The following is an 18,640-nucleotide window of genomic DNA, read 5'->3' on the forward strand; positions in this document are numbered from 1 at the left end:
AGTACAGTGGCAAAAGTTGCTTTCTAAAATAATTTTAAAATACCACACCTTACTCCTTTGTCACCATAAGATACAAAGCAAAATATCAAAGTTCCACTCTACAATCCTCTCACATATATTTCTGAATAGTGGTTATCAACACTTAATAATTCTGTGTTCCACTGAGTAGCTTGTCTTTTTTTTATTGAACAGTAAACTGTTAAAATCTCTTTTTCGTAAACATTCTGAAATATTTACAGGGGGTGGGTTCTTCAGATAGAAACACAATGCAACCACACTGTAATAAATAGAGCAGTAAAGATGGCAAGATAAAACCCAATGGAGACTGGGTATGTATACGCAATCACATTGCATAGAAATGCTGGGAATAGTGCTGCATAATGAAGCCTCATGTTCACAAAATGACAATCACCATGCATCTGAGTACGTCATACAATGTATGATCATGTGAACCTAGAATATTGGCATGAAGTTCACGTGTACTGTACTATATGTATTTACATGTGCCTCAAAGTGCAACAGAACTGCATCTCAGGTGGCACAGCTGAGTGCCCACCCATGGATAACAGCAATATGCCAACTGTTTTTATTATATAAATGGTAAGGAAAGGAGTGATAGGACCATTAGAAAGGTGAGAAGAGGAATCAGAGAAACACACACAAGGACAGTGAGAAGGGAAGAGTAGAATGGGTTGGGGAAGATTTTTTTTTTGTGCACAAGTGCTCTTTTTATTTTGATAAGAAAGGCAGAGGGGGGAGTTAGCATCAGGAAGATGTAAGAAGAAGAGTATAATGATGGTATCAGGGAAGGCACACAAACATAAAACACGTGCAGAGAAAGGCAGGGGATGGCGATGGAGAGATGCACACTGACAGAGGGTGGACAACTGATGTCATGGATGATTGCACAACAAACAGTAAAGGAGCATGACAAATCATATTGGAGGAGGGTGTAGGGTGTGGATGGCCTGCCAAGCCAGCCTAGAAGGAAACTCAACCAGAAATCAGTCACCTCCATACCTGGCGTCATGGTTCCTTCTCAGGTGGTTCAATGGTCAAGGCAAGCTGATTACCAGCAAAATAAGGAGGCACTCCAGGTTGCCAGTTTAGGCATAGAGCCACTGATCCACCTCATCTCATACCATCTATTGAATTTCATGTTGGATGATCCAGCAGAGCCTTCATGCACTACTGAACAATAATGAGTCTTTGGCACCCACTGCAGAAGAAACATCAGAGGCAATCACTGAGTCCTCCAGCCTACCTTCTGCAGGGTGGCCTTCATCACCCTACAGAGATGGAGGCCTGGAGGCTGCTGGGAACTAAGCAGTTGGCTCAGTCATGGTGCAGAGTGTAGTTGCTGCTGCCTTACCTGTGCTGGTTCTGCAGTGAATCCCTGAGAAAGCCTGAAATAAATTTAGGAAAATTAAAATAATAAAGCAAAATAATTAAAAACAAATGTAGGAGGGCATAACTACAATTGTAAGTGTGATATCATACCGTTTATTACAGCAGGGCCTGGAGGGAAAAATAGCAGTCAGCAAAGCAATGAAAAAGATTGGTAGTGACACACAATATTATGCAATAGGTGATAACACAGAAGAAACTAAGCAGGTGCAACTGGAAAATTGTGGGATAGTAGCACAGTAACTGTAGTACAAAACAGTCTGCAAAGTCAATGAGCAACCAACTATGGTGGAACATGCTCACTGTTGAAGTAAACAGATTAAGCACAGTTATACAGTAATGGAAATGCAGGTATAGTTAGAGCAGTATAGGACTGCAGCAAAGTAAATGGAAAAGAAACCAATCTATGAAGCCAGTGAATAACTAAACTATAGTGAACCCACTGCACAGGGAAAAAAGCCCAGTACTGGAGTAAAATGTTTTGCTACAACTATACTTTAATGGCAGATGCAGGTGTGACAAACAGTTTAGGGCACAAGAACAGCACACTGGGAAAAATAAGTGTACAAATGAATGAAAAGCGCTGCTACAGTTAAATATTAAAATACAAAATGAAAAGTAAAACAGACAATGCAGTGGTAAACAGCTTCAGCACAGTTACACAGCAACAGTAATACAGTTCATTTGCCCTGCAACCTGCAGAGTCCGTCCAGTCTCCTCTGAATGGCAATCCTTTTCTTTAATTTCTTACTCCACTGCAAAGGAGAAAAAGCATGGCATGAACACAGTGTAACTGTGATAGCTATGCTTTGCAGGTCTATTGGCTACTGTACTGTGACTCAGCAACAACAGGGAAGGTCTAGCTAGTGGCCCACAGAGCATTATATTTATGCCAGCACTGCTCACCAGAGTGGGTGTTGCCAGTGACATGATTGACTACATTCACTTTATACATAGATATTCATAATCCCCGCTGCCAGCAGGTGATCCATACATTTCAGGTGTGAAAGAATTTTGGACACCCTGATGACTATTTGAAGGCCTGGCCAAAGTCAGATCCTGCTGAGGCCATGTCTGCTCATCAAATCAAGTTCAACAGCAAAAAATAAGAGCTAGGGCACATAGCTGCATATAACCGAGAATACAAAGTATGCATTAATGGGCAGTACGGTAGTGAAGTGTCCACCTATGGTAGTGCAACACCTGTTCAATAGCACACGGAAGGATTACAGTAACATTAGCAAGCTCCACAGGTGTTCACACCATATGTAGCCTTCATGCCTGACCAGATAATCAGAGGAGTAGCCAGGCTCCACAGGTATGCCCACAGTATCTGATCTCAATGTCCATGCATGAACCAGATGGGGCACCCAACTGTGGAACAGGAGTGATATATTGCACAGCTGATGCAGTTCATTGATGATCATTTAAAATCACCTCATTAATGTCTCATTAACACCTAACAGGTGTGGGTTGTCACACCTCTAGCAACATACACACATCTTGCATTCCAGAGCATTTTCTGAAATATAAACTTAACAAGGATAAGATAAACAAAGGTAAATATTTTGTGAACAATAAAAGCTTTTAAAACTGTATAAATTGCAATGTTATCGGTAAGAAGTTTTCTTTGAAGTGAGAATAGTCAGTGTATTCATAGACTTTTCATAAATGCTATAATATAATGAGCATAAACCCAAAATTATATTTCTTACAAAACTTTCACAACTTGTCATATCTTACAAACTGTATAACCTGGACATATACAAAGATTCCTGGAATTCATTAACTCAAATGCTATGGAGCAACTGGTCACTTCTCCTACAAGGAGAGATAATATACTTGACCTGATTATCACAAACATGGGGTCCAAATGCTCCGCACCGGATATAAACCCCTCACTAGTAAGATCTGATCATAAACTGATCACGTTGGATGTACATATCCCACCCCCACCCCCAGAACAAAAGACTACAGTGAAAAACTTTTCAAAAGCTGACTTTGCGCTCCTTAAGTCAGAAATGATATCCTTTAAGCCTACTGGGTTAATGGAAACCACATCCCAAAATGCTGAATCCTTCACAAAAGCCTTCTGGACATCTCCAAGAATGCATGGATCAAGCAATCCCAACTAAAACCAAGACCCTCCCACCAAGGGAAAATGCCGGTTTGGTGGACCCGGCTATAAACAAACTGTACAACAAAGAAGGAAGCTACTGCAGGACAAAGCCAAATCCCACAAGGGAAAGGCTTCCCTGATCAACACAAGTAAAAACTACGTTCTCTCATAAAAACATCTAAAGCAAACTTTGAGAAAAAGATTGCCAAGGATACCAAAGACAATCACAAGGCCTTCTTCAATTATGTCAGAACCTTGGGAGGAAATTCTCAGATATGCTCTGAGTTAGTACACAACGACAAAAATTCACTGACCCTACCGACATTGCCAATATTCTGGCAGATAGGTTCAATGCAAATTTCTCCTCCCTCTCCCCTAAAGATGAAGTAATTATCCCTGCTGAATGTAACCTACCTGTCATCACAGACATACAGGTGAAATCAGCACTCAACAAAGCAAAAACACAGCATCTATGGGACCCGATGGTATCCCCGTGAACTTCAAGATGAACTAAACCCGCACCTAAGAACGCTATTCAATCTTAGCCTCACTACAGGATATGTACCTGAACACTGGCGCACAGCAACAGTGGTCCCACTCCACAAAGGGAAATTCTACTGACCCTGGTAACATAAGTTTGACCAGCCTGGTCTGCAAGGCTATGGAAAGAATCATCATGGAACTCATAAATGGCGACATTGGGGATCTGCAGACCCTTGATCCCACCCAGTTCGGTTTTGTAAAAGGCAGATCCTGCCTCTTAAACCTGGTTGACTTCTTGAGACAGTCACTAGTGCCATCGGCGAGGGCAAGGCTGTCCACACTGCCTACTTGGACTTGGCTAAAGCCTTTGACACGATACCACACTCTGGCATCATAGACAAGCTCAGCAGCCTAAATGTAAATCCATATGTCACAAGATGGGTAGCAAACTGGCTAAAAAACAGAACCCATAAGGTCAAAATTGCTGGAGCCATGTCAGACTCAAAACCAGTCATGAGTGGTGTCCCCCAGGGATCAGTCTTGGGACCACTCTTATTCGGCATTTACTTCTCAGATGTGAAAGCAAATATGGGAGGATTATGGCTGACAAAGTTTGCAGATGACTGCAAACTGGGTGCCATAGTTGATTCACCTGCTGACACACACATCCTACAGAAAGGTCTCACTGAAACGGACAACTGGTGCCGGAATCATGGCCTCAAACTTAACGCCAAAAAATGTATAGTCATCCCCTTTGGGAAAAACAAAGTACCCACAAATTATCACGTAGACAATAACCCACTGAATACGGAAGAAGTAATCAGAGACCTGGGGACTCAAGTCGATAGTGACCTCTCCTTTGACAACCATGTTGCCAAAGTGGTCAGAAATACATTCTACCTTGCCCTTCTCATCATGAAGGATTCTCATCCAGATCAAAGGAGGTCATTGTACCTCTATATTCCTCCCTTGTCAGGCCCATGATTGAATATAATGCTCCATTTGGGATGTATCTCACCCGGCACATGCAACAACTGGAAAGACCCCAAGTACCTAACCAAGAGGATCATAGGTCTCAAACATGTGCCTTATCCAGCTAGATTAAAGAAACTCCAGCTCTATTCAGTAGCATACCGCCTGCTCAGAGGTGATTTGTGCCTAACATATAGGGCCATGTCCAACCAAGAACTGATGGACATGCTCCATCTCAAAAATCCAAATCCACCAGAACCACGCGAGCTAAAGATTTCAACCTCTGCACAAATATGAATAGGACATGCTGGAGGGATAGATTCATAACACAGAGGTTACCCATACTCTGGAACAAAATCCCAGTTCATGTGAGACAGAGCCCTTCATTGGCACTGTTCAAGAAAAATCTCGATGCATGGATGGGAGATGAGTCACCTCAGTGTCACTACTAGACAGAGGTATAGTTTACTAAATAATGGGGTCCCACATGTGTCACTACTAGAGAGGCGCAACTATATAATACGGGGTGGCAGAAGCCACATCACTGTTGGCTAGGCTTATAAATGCCCCCGGGCAGATAGCCTAGTACACTACTATGAAACTATGAAACTATGAAAACATTCTTTTGTTAACCAGTTTTTACATGACAGCAGGATTTTCATCTCCAAGTGCATGTTTACTGAGATATTTTCAGAACTATGAAAATATATGCTTAATTGTATTATTAGCAATATAAATAACACTTAATGTCTATTAAAATATACAATTTACAGTGCAAATCGGAAAGTATGTTTTCTTCAGCAACATCCAGGTTTTCACCTGATGTCATGTAACAGTTTTGTATGTCGCTTTTTTTAAGTATTAAGTACATGTGGGAATATTGTTTATTTTCTATTAACATACCAACAAAATAACAAACAACTAGCAATACATCAGATATAGTGTGATATAAAAGGACACTGACAATGAATTTTCATGTCACCATACCTCTAAATAATATGTAGGGCTCTCGGTTATGAAAATATGAACATAAATATGAAAATATGAATAATAAGTGATAAACAGTGATTAATTTCTCTACTAAATGAAATCCGAGATTAACAGCCCTAGAGTCCTTTTGTTAATTACTCCTTACACTTTCTAATATTACCTATTATTAGTTGGTAATCCACTTAATAAATGAAGCCAGACCCAAAAAAATTCCAGATGCCATAAGGAGCTATGGGTGTGAACTGGAAGTATACAAAAAAAGGCACTATAGGCTTGTATGAGATATAATAAATGTACTATATGTTCTCTTTTAGCAAGATAAAAGCCATAGTTGTCTATTTTATGGGAGACTACATTATAGTGAGCAACACAGAGAATATAAGAAAAGTGGATCCCAAATTGTACCGCTATACAGGGAAACTGACAACAAACCGGATACTTTGAAATGTACCCTAGCATTGCAATCACTGCTTAAAGGAGCCTGACCATCAAAGACAATGTCTTGCAGAAGCATAGCTAGGTAAAGCAAAGGGGGCAACCACCCTAGGATCAAGGTGTTGGAGCGATAGTCAAGATATCGGTAGTTCAGTCCCAGTATTCATTTCTGTACTGGTATCTCTGAATGGCAGTACAAAAATGAATGCCGAAACTACTTTTATAGTCTGGACATGGGATCCAAGTGTTTTGTAAAATAGAACGTCAACTTAGTTATGAAGTGAAACAAAGAGCTGCAGGTCTGGAAATGAATCTGGCTTGTGCTGCACCAGGTTCTAAATGAACCAGCTATGCCCCTGCTATCATGCAGTGGTGCAGTTCATGTAATGATACTGGATTGATCACATGACAGAGTTCTGACAGGCATGTGTAAGAGAGAACAAACTGACTGGGCACAGGTAATACATACGGTCAGTCACATTCCTTCTCTGTCACTGTGTACACTCTATTACATATGCACACACACAGCAAGGTGGGCTACTGGAGATGCTGGGCCTCCAGTGCAGCAGTCACACATCAGCCTACTGGCACAGGCACAAAAGACATCACATGTGGTGCACATGTCCACAGTTGCCACATTATGGGACATGCCAGGAGCAAGGGTCAGGAAACAGGAAGGGATAGGTTGACCATAGGAGGCAAATCACCAAACACAGCAACAGCTGAGGGACACTGAGGAGTTCCCAACATATCTTTGTGATGATAATTAGGTAACTCTAATGCATGGTGGTGGACTAGCTGCTGGATTTGATCTAGTGATGACTACTCACATGCCTGAAGGGAATGCCCTAGGTGAGTAGTGGCACATGCCATTTTTATTGGACATTGCATAGCATGTCTTCCAGCTTTGCTAAGACATGTCACTCTACATGTACTTCACCAATGACATATGTGCTGCAATGGAGATAACCTGCACCACAAATTCTACTTGTCTGAATGTCTGTAAGTGGTGCCACTGGTGGGTGCATAGGGGGTCATGCCAGTCATATAATACATTGCCAGGCACTTTGGCATCACCTACTCAAACATACACATCTGCATTTCTTACACACAGGAACATCAGTGTTCTAAGAGAAACAACTTGTTTCACAAGAAAAATATTTTTCCAGGGGCTAAGTCTTCTTCCCATGTAGAATTCTGTGTGCTACATGGTGGGGGAGACACTGTGCCCCCACCTATACAAATTATGATGATTCTGCCCTTCCTACCCCTCTAGCTAAAGTGGGTAAAGTAATGTCCAGCTTACAGCATGGCCACTCAATCCTGTGTAATGCATATCAGGGGAGTGTTATTACAGGCATCAATCTTGTTCTGTGTTTGCCTTAGCTGTGGATCAGATGACATCTCTTTCCCACTGACATGAAGCATTGTGCTTGCCTCTGCCTCATATGACAGCCCACTGCAGCCATGTCCTCTGGCAGCTTCTCAACCATTGGCACAGATATACCTGCCAGTACTACAGGTTCCTTTTGCCATAACTGTTTCCATAGCACCAAATTGTGCTGCATGGCGCAAACCAGAGATCTTGCTATAGGTCTGTAGACCATACTGCTGCAAGCCACCACATGTATCCAGATAGCAGAAGTGGGGCTTCAGCACTCATAATGCACATTTGTCAGTGCTTCGTATCTGTAACAGTGCAGTGTTTTATGTCATATCAGCCATGATCTGGGGGCTTGAGATGAGGGTCAGCAGACATGGCTCCAAGAGATATCAGGTATCACCTGGAAAACACATCAACAATCAACATTATGGATGATCTGCTACTCACGTTCATAAGAATCCATCTAACTGGCTTCTATGGTTGGCAATGTGTGTACCTACCAACTAGATGGCCTGTTAGAATGCCCCCCACCATGAAACTCATATTCATGTATAGAATACTTGCATGCCAGATGTGGGAATCATTGGAACTTCCTGGGTTGTGTACATGCCCATTGTATATATTATCCTGTGTACTGCACACCACCTGCTAGTTGATAGAGTGAAAGGACCTGCAAGATGGCCTACATTATGCCACGTGGAGCAGGTGGGGACTTTATATTATTATGGATGTAGTCAGTGCCCAGAACCTCCGGGAAGTGGGTTATGTTTTAGACAATCCAAATGGGGATTTTTTTCCTTTTCTGTATGTTGAAAGAGATAAAATATGCCCTCTATATGTCTTAGTGTCATGTTAAGTAACTGGTATAGGATTCATGAGGTCAACATCTGAGAAACTCTATGTCCTCTACCAGATGATGGAAGGTTCCTATAGGAAGGAAGAGTAATAATATACAAATCGTCATGTCCGCTGCAATAGATAGCCCACATATTCCCCTTAAGTCATTAACATCTATGTAATATGGAATGTAACACCGCCAGCAGCCTACACACGTCCTTACATTCCAAAGCATTTTCTGGGAAATCAACTTAAAAAACAAAATGCAAAGAAATATAAATATTTTAAGAACAATAAAAGCTATTACAGTGGTACAAACAAAAATGTTATCAGTGAAAAGTCTTCTTTTCCTTGAAAATAGTCATTACAGTCACAGTCTTTATATTGATGCTGTAATACATTATGCATACAAACCCAGAACGATACGTCTGCTTTTCTGGATTATTCAAATACATTGAAAGTTACTGTAAAGTGCAAAGGAGAATGTTCCAGATCTACTCTGGACTCCTATGCAATCAGGCATTGTAGAATAGGAATTGCCAGTATGCAATGCCAGTACTTTAGTAACAATGTGTACCCCTTTCATTTGTAATTCAGCAATACAGTGTGAAATGTTGCTCTCTACAAACATTTTAAAATAATGCATATCTTTGCTTTTTAGATATTCATTGCTTTAAGCATTTATCTTATTTTCACAAATCTAACATCAGCCAACACCACCATGTAAATCAACACACTTTCCCATAAAAACAGTTCTCTATATACCCCTCAAAAGTTGTCTACCATTCCTTTTCTAATGGTAATTTATTAATGTCAAGCAAGCTAAAAAATGTCTTTGACAGTGAGTGTTTATGCATGTTATACGATAATGAAATATGCCTGTTCTTTGTCATAATTGAAACAACTATCAATATCTAAATAAATAAATAAGCATGCAGATATAAAATTCTGAAAATGCTGTTGCTCAGAGTGTGCTTGGCTAGTTCCTTATCTGATCTCTAAGGGCTTATGAACTCGGGTCAAGATAGAATAACCTACTACCTTAAATACACCTCTTTTACCCCCCCCCCCGAAGGCTACCAACCACACAGCAGTGTGATATTACAAACTGCCTAGCCCCTTGCTTAGTTTTGCCAATATTTAATAATGAGCTAATGGAATTTGGATAGAGAAAGACTGTACTCAAATGAGAATAATACTGACAAAACATAAAGGAAATCAACAGTATACTTTTGACTGTAATTCATTTATTTCCATAGATACTCTTCACAGAACAATACCACCATAACTGTAGACACAAACACCAAACATCTGGGCATGACCAGCTAAAACTGACATGCACATACACCAAGCAATCAAAAAAACTAACCAAAAGCTGGGCCTGCTCTACCGCAACTCTAAATTTCTCTCTGTGCTGAATCCAGGCAATCCCTTGCAGAAGCATATCTCCTTCCCAGCCTCCTTTATGGATCGCCTGTACTCACCAACCTCCAAGCCTATCTACTCTCCAAGTTAGAACAAACCTATAATAAAATTGCCAAATTTGCAGCCAAATTACCCAATTCTTCCCACCATTGCATAGCCCTACACAAGCTAAATTGGCTTGAATTCCCCCACCTTCTAAAATTATCCCAACTACTACTAACCCATCTCATACTAAATAAACCCATGGCCTGTCCCGCTCTCATCAACTTAGTTTCCTACTATTCCCCCCCACCTCACTCCCTTTGCAGTACTGAAAAACTGCTTCTTGAAACGTACCCCAAAATGAACATAGGCAATCTCCTTTACAAATCATCTATAACTAAAATCAGGAACAACCTCCTCTCAAATCTACAAACATCAGACAAACTAACAGCTTTAAAATGTAACTAAAACACTTCCTCCAGAACAGTTGATTATGCCCCTGTCAGCATCCGACCTGACCACTCGCTGACTCCCCCTAATTTACCTAAACCCAAAGATTCCTGACTGCTGCTAATACCACACTCCCATTGCTATTTATTTTTCTTTCTTTCTTTTCCTTGTCAAATCATATATTATCCTTCTCATGTGGTATATCTGTCTACATCAATAATCATGCTTAGTACTCTGTTTTTGTCTTGCTTATTATGCTGTGTAATTTAATTGCTACTCTAATCTGTGTAAGATGTGTAATATTACTGTTGGAGCTTTTCTCCTCGGGTCTCCACTGAAAATTGGCTTGTGCTCAGTTGGACCAACCCGGTTAACAAATGTGAAATAAGTAATAATAATAATAAATAAAGATATGTCCATAGATTCTCCATAGTGGAACTGTTTAATATAGGAAATGCAAAAAAAATAAATTTAGTTTACAAATTTCAGAATTAAAATTTTTAGAAATGTCAGAATCAAAATATTTTCTTTGCCAATTCCCATTTCCTGAGTGTAGTAATAGAATCCTAATATAGGGTATTATCAGAGAATACTGGACTTTCCCATGAGTATGTGATCAACAACCTATGACATTAGATCTCATTATTCCCCTGGAAGTTCTGGAATCCCTAGTACCACCCACCTTCTCCGGTATTACTGCTTACATGTATGTTTAAAGGTAGCACTGTAAAAGAAGTAATCCAACTGAATATTTCAACTGAGGATGCCCAGCTGGAAGGTAAAAACTGTGTGATATTCTTCATTCCGTCAAAGTTATATCCTAACCACATACTTGTTGGGTCATGCTAGTTTTAGTTTTAATTATGTATGTGGCATTTGGACAGTAATCATGAACACCCAGTTTACCGAATATCCCAAACTTTGGTCAGTTCTAGTAAAGGAGCTCATAAAATACTTTACTGTGATAAATCCCACAACCCTAATATCTAAAAAAAATATTTAATTGTTTGCAATTGTTATAGGTATATGTACAAGATAAATGGTTTATCATATATATGTAGCTATGTGCACAGAATAACTAATGGTTTACCATGTATGTATATGTATGTATATATATATATATATATATATATATATATATATATATATATATATATATATATATGGGTCCCCTACACATGATCAAAATTTTAGAAAGCCGAAAACCATATGTCCGAGGCCATATGATCGAATGGGCATCTCCATACAGTGCAGAATGGGAATATTCCCATCTTCTACACTGTAGTGCAGTCTCAGAGTTGGTATATTTAAATTGCAGGGTGTGGTGGGGTGCAGGGGGGCTTGCAACAAATAGGTAAGTTTTTTTTTTTTTTTTTTAATTAGTTGAGCTATGTTAGACTTATATTGTTGTTTTTCCCCAGTCTGGATTGCAATATGTTTTACTAGTGCTGGTTTGTTATGTTTATTGTTTCTAGTTTCTGTGGATAGAAATGTCTAGGTCACACTTGTGAGTGATACATCTTGAGCGGTATTGGTGTTCAATAACAAATGAAAAATACATTTTATAGACTTAACTTGTTTAAGCAACACTGACAAATAGTCTGCATTTGAAAGTCTGTGAAATGAACATCATGCATTGCAGGCAAATGTTTCATGTTTTATTATAGAGTAAGGTGGGTTTATTAAGTACCCCTCCAAAAAAAGCAAGAGTTATTGAAAACTTCTGTATAACCACTGAGCTATGAAGAAGAGCACTAGGGACACTACAAGAAGTAAGATATGTCTGACACTTATTTTATTGTTTTATACTTGTCCAGCAGAAGCTGATTGACATATCTCCTGATCTCCCAACACTTATCAACTCTCTCAATGTGCAGCAACCTAAAGCAAATGAAATCTTCCTTTTGAGTGGACTGGCTTCCCCTGGAGAGAGTCAAAAAGAAAGCAGTTCATCACAGGTAGGCCTTGACACTTCTTATCAAACTGCTTTTAAGGTTAAAATTCAAAGAAAAATGGAACTGGGTTGCAAATACGGAGAATATTTTATGTTTTAAGGCTCCTAAATTATTAAGCCAGAAAGGGCAGTGTCATATATATATATATGCTTAAATTTTGAGATGTATTTGAATCCTATATGTTATTAAACTCAAAATCAGTTATCAGCACACCATTGAGAACGTAGCCAATGCAGTAACAATAAAAAAATTTTAATGGTTAAGCACTTTCATCTTTTCACAAAAAGCACAGAGTTCAACATCAATGTTAACTGTTTTGTTAGCAAGCTGTTTTATAACATGACCTGCTTGACCATGTGACTACTAAACAAACCATGTAGAACATTTGAAGTTCATGGACAAGAAAAATATATTGGTTAAAAAATGAGTAAATGCACTAAAACCAGGGAATAGTGAATAACTCTCCTAGCACAAAGGTTAAGGCATAGGATTATGAACTGTTAGACCTGGGTTTGAAAAGACCTGGGTTTGAAACCTGGTTGGCGCACAGCTTGGCAACAGCAGTATCTGCATGGAAGAATGGCCTGGCAATCTACATCCATAATATGCCATGGAGCCTACATATAGAGTTACGACAAGTCAATTTTGACTCAAAGGCATCTAAATAACTAAATAACATATTTATATATAAATCATTAAATTCCTAAATTAGGATGAAAATGTGAGGAAATTTCTGAAGAAGTCTGTAAAAAAAGACAAAAGCAATAACCATTAAAAAAACTTTCATTGTTACTGCTGTGGTTGTTTTCTCAAGGATGTGCTGGTAATTAATTCTGAGTTTGGTAGCTTTGTATAGTTTTCAACACATCTGGAGTGTTCTTTTGTGTGTGCATGGATTGCATTCCTGTATGCCCTCTCAAATTTTAGGACATATAGTAAAAAATAAATGCAGTTCATGTTTGTATCTAAAAGCTCTGACTTCAGAAAGTGAATTTAATACTCTTATCTACTGTAGCTTTTAGTAACTCTGCACTTATTAAAGTATATTGATCACTTTCAGAAGTACTTTTCACAATTAATGTCACATCTTGTTACACTTCTTATGTTCAAGTTGTAAGTGATTTTGAAGTAAATGAAGACTGGAGTGTGATGTTTGATGTTTCTTCATGATCGGTACTGGGCATTGATTTACATATAACTGTAAAGCATTGTTGGTGAACAAAAACAATTACATCTTTAAAAGAGAAGCTTCTTACATTCTGGTTTCACTACTACATCATCTTGTGTGTTAACTTTCAGTGTGAAGTGTTTCACCTTTAGTCTAGAAAATCAGACTGGCCTCTATATTAAGGAAGGGGACTGGCGGAATGGTGGAGAAGAGAGATGAGCTGTTTGTTGACAATGTAATTATTTATCTTGTAAACCTTGAGCAGGACATTCCAAGGACTATTAATACATTACAAAAGTTCACCTCCCTGTCAGGTTATTGGATAAATACAGACAAAAATAAAGCAGTATGTGTGAACTGCACTACCGCATTTGGCTTCGTAAATGAATATCCACTTTTATGGGGCCTTGATAGGATGAGATACTTAAAGGTTAAGATAATGCAAGTAGCTAAGAGGTCACCAGAAAAATCATACAAGGAAATAAAAATATTTTTTTTTAAATGTAGAATTAAATCAAAGAATACATGCAGTGAAAATGTTTATTATACCCTTGGTCATCCCTCATGCCAAAGCTTTTATACACAACCCAGGCAAGGAATTCTGGTATTATGTAAAAACAAAAAATTTGAAATGTATATGTAAACTGGCACAAGATGGCAATCCCGCTGGGGGATGCCACTACCACACCTGCAAGAATAGCAAAGAGTGGCCCAAATACAACTTGTGTATTATCTGGAAAATGAAATACCTAATTGTAAAAGCATGGTTGTTAAACAGAGAGGTTACAGTCTGATAATATGAAGGATATGTATTTGATCTCAGGCACTCATTTAAGAACAAGATAAGATGCATTAAAAAATAACTGCTTTACCCAAAAAAAAAAAAAAAAACTGTGCCCAAGTTTACAACACATGGGATTTCAAGTCAATGTGTAGAAGGCCACATCCGTATTACCTGACACAATAACAAATAAGCATGGTTAAAGGCAACTGGAACATCTCTGTACCACATGGGAGTTCTTCTGAATGAGTTCAAACTTGCAAGTATTTTGGTTCAGATTGGATCTAGCACTGACCTTTTCTAATTACTTACGTAATATTATCTATAATACATCAGTTCTACTGTCCATCTAAAATAAAAATGCAACAATTGAGTATGTATTACCTGCCACATACACATGTTCAGTTTGCAACACAGAGTAGCTATGTAGAACAAAATCTGCAGATTCAGGCTGAGTACACAGAACATCATCACTTTCTTCAGCTTAGCAATACAAGCTAGCTCCAACAATCCTCAGAACCATATTCCTCTTTACTGCTGTGATTTACAAACTGCTTCATCACTTCAAGTCACATTGTAGAAGCCTATAACTATAAACCAGCTTTAGAACATTAAGGTCAAGCTACCTAATAAAAATTCAGTAGTAATTCCATATCATTAAGCATATTGCAGATGTAAGGCTTTTTCTGTTCTAGGTCCAAAGGTAATGAAATTCTTTCACGTTTAGGACAAGAATTATCCAATATAGGCTAATTGTCTATGCAGTTCAAAACACTACCCCAGTCTGAAACAAAATGGAATTGCAATGCTAGTATTATTTAAATACATAAATGTCAGTACATGCAGTGGTAAATCAATAACGTTTGTGAATAGAGGCGTGTACATGGGGGTGTCTTTTACTATAAGTATATAATGTAGTAGCGTTTTCCTTGGGCTTTGTGCAACAAGTAAAACTTAATTTTATTATTATGTCAGCTCTGTGATCCAAGCAGATGAATCTATAACCATAACTGAAATTATCTGGTTTGATTAGCAGTCCTGGCTCTGGTGTAGGTAGAAGGAATGATGAGGCATAAGCCCTGCTCAACTCTCTCATAGGGGAAGGTGTGGAATCATGCAGAGGGTGTGTCTAAAAACATCACAATTCCTGATGAAAGCAAAGGATCAACAAAAGGGCTGCTGATATCAGTACTGGGGCAGGGAAATTAAATAGACATACTCCCTCACAACATGGCCATTGAACTCCCACATCTGTAACATACTGCATATGCTAAGAAATGCAGAGCTTAAGCCAACAGCATCCTATTCACCACCTAGTCCCCAAAGCAGCACAGACAATGCTTTGATCTTCTTCCCTGTCTGCCTCCCAGCCTCACTGTACCAGCTATGCCCCTGTCAATTTGGGGTAGAACTGTGCTGGTAGCCTAGGATAAGGGATAGAGTGATCACTGGAGTGGCAGACATTGAGGGATGGTAAGGAAGGAAAACACTACGTCTCGCACGTACAGCTTGCACGGCCAAACCATAAGTAGAAAAGACACAAATGGCCAGCATATATAGTCTCAGGAACATAAAATGTCCCAACCATAACTGCAACCTCAAACGCCTTCTTCAGTGAGTAAAAAACAGACATAAACCTAAGCACCTTAATTATATATATCCTACATCAGTCAGCCTTAACCAATGGTATCATCCAACCCCTTCAATACATATTCATGAGCCCAAAAACCTGCTAACAAAAATTTGTACAATAATATATATTACAAAAACAAATATAATAGAAATGCAAAAAGTGTATACAGATGTGGATGTAGATGCCATGAGTGTGCATCTAAGATAATAATAATCAATTCATAAAAATGGAAACATAGTGAAAATAAACAAAAATTGTTATATAAATGTCATATAGACATGATTCAAACTAGTTTAAACCCTGTACACTGAACATAGAACAATCTATTTACTTCCCAATATAATGACCCAATAACTCCATATAAACATATAAGTACATATATATATATGTATGTACCATATTGAAAAGGAAAACCACATTGATAATCAAAGAATATATATGGTATGTTAATTCAATGATAACTAGAACCCATTATTACCAGCTAAATGAAAAAATTTTCATTATAAATGGTCATTTATACCAGGAACAAAGCTCCAAGGTGAATTATCAATATTTCTGTAATATATATTATTGTACAAATTTTGTTAGCAGGTTTTGGGCTTATGAGAATATAGGTTAGGGGGGGTTTGATGGATAAGGCTGACTGAAGACTGGATATATATATATATATATTAAAGGGTTTATGTTATGTTTTACTCACTGACTGAAGAAGGCATATTGCCGAAACCGGTTTGAGGTTGCAGTTATGGTTGGGACATTTTTATGTTCCTGATTTTGTACCTAATAAAGCATTGGATGGTAAGGAAGACCAGTAGCAGATATCTCACTGCCACGGTGACCCATGTTAATCATCTTCCTAAGCATGTGGTAAAAAAAACAAGTAATAATTATGTTAATACATGTATCACTTTTCAATGTCTTTTTTTTTTTCAAATTAACATCTGCGGTGGTGCAGTGGTAGCATTGTTGCCTCACAGCAAGAAGTTCTCCCGTTCGATTCTTGGCTGGAGTGCGGGGAGTGCCTTCTGTGTGGAGTCTGCATGTCCTCCCTGCGGTTGGGTGGGCATTTGAAAGACATGTGTAAATGGGCGTGCCTTTGTTGAAGGTTGAATGTTGAGCTGGCACCTTGGCGTTTGTGAAAGTCTACTGCCAATCATTAGTGGACCAGAGTTCCGCTGTGGCGACCCCTAACCGGGAAAAGCCGAAAGACAAACAACAACAACTAGACTACGACTGAAGAATAACCCTACTTTCCTGTTCATTTATCTGTAAAGTAATTTCAATAAATAAATAAATTATAGGCTTTTAAACATTAACTAAAATATATTTTGTAGTAGAATACATAATGAATGACAAAGTGCATATCTGTATGTTTTGCTTAACTAAGCAATAGTGTTAGTTATCAAGTGTAGATTATCATTATTACAGTAAAATAAGATATTACATCACATTGTTTTCAATAAAGTAATTCATTTAACTGCAAACTAATTTTTTGCTTTCTAAAACCAAAAGCATAAATACTATATGTGTGCATACTTTAATGGTAACTGAAGTATTTAATACAAGTATAAGCAATGCAACAGTTCACTTGTCACCTTATTTTAAATTACTTAATATTTTCAGGGATAGTAAAAGATGAGGCAGTTATATTGACTTATTATCTAAATACTTGTATGCACTGTTTTCTATCATACCTGTGATTCTGAAAGATTTAGGCTATTACTGCAGTGAGCCTCTCCTATCCTGCAGTACTACTAGTATTAAATTCCAGTATTACTCCTACACTGTGACATCATATGAGGATGGACTACTCCCTACACTACCTGATATTAAACAATTCCACATCTGTCTAATATTGCTGTTATACCAGGAGCAGATTATGAGATTTGCAAACATTCTAGTTTGATGAACTTCATTACTTCTTCCTGGTGCATTCTGTTGTTTGTCAAGACTGCCGTGTAACCCCCAAATTCACCCAAAGCAGGCCATCCTTACAGCTTCTTCTATATGCGAGAATTAGTACTGCAGAATTTAGCCTGCCTGTAGTACAAAATCCAGGAAACAGGGGGAAGTTAACAGTTCCCAAACATAGATTACACCACAGCACACCTGTATGCCAAACGTGACAATGCATCCAAGTGAAGGATGTAAAGCATACAATTATTGAGATATCAGAATTAATAAGCAAATACTATTATATTCACACTATCAGTGGAGTCATTCATTAATATATGTAGCTCAATGCATTGCAGCCACCCAGTCTGGGAGTCATATTTACCTCACACTGCATTTGCATGGAATTACATTTTTAGTTGTGTTCACATCAATGCAGAGTACAGTACAGGCAAGTCTGAGTAATTAAATGTGTAATATATTGGCCAGAGTAGAGCATTTTAACTGATTTCCATCAGTATCTGCTTGCATTGTAAAGTCCGGTAGTACAGGGACACCATGTTGCGGTGCTGTGATAACAATGGACAGTTCTAAGCTATGAAAAATGTGTTGTTTGGAACTGACCATGTATACAAATGAGACAGCTCCAAAGTTTGGAGCTGACCCTGTATGCAAACAAGACAGCTCCAAAATTAGCACATATGTGCTCTGGACCTTAGGCCAGCT

At 38.5% G+C, this 18,640-nt stretch overlaps 1 protein-coding gene across 3 annotated transcripts in view; it reads left to right on the plus strand.

Annotated features, from left to right (window-relative positions):
- LOC122800992 (SPHK1 interactor, AKAP domain containing) overlaps nucleotides 1–18,640 on the plus strand; it is a gene marked incomplete at its 3' end in the record, with an annotated part of 1,235,108 nt that overhangs the window by 598,450 nt on the left and 618,018 nt on the right. For 2 of the 3 annotated variants that reach the window (XM_044070417.1, XM_044070419.1), the window contains 1 exon segment: nucleotides 12,302–12,442. In XM_044070417.1, coding sequence (XP_043926352.1) covers nucleotides 12,302–12,442 — 141 coding nt within the window. 3 annotated transcript variants of the gene reach the window in all.

The sequence above is a fragment of the Protopterus annectens genome, chromosome 4.part1 (assembly GCF_019279795.1).
Source record: "Protopterus annectens isolate FY-2018-M chromosome 4.part1, PAN1.0, whole genome shotgun sequence".
Taxonomy (NCBI): Eukaryota; Metazoa; Chordata; order Ceratodontiformes; family Protopteridae; genus Protopterus; species Protopterus annectens.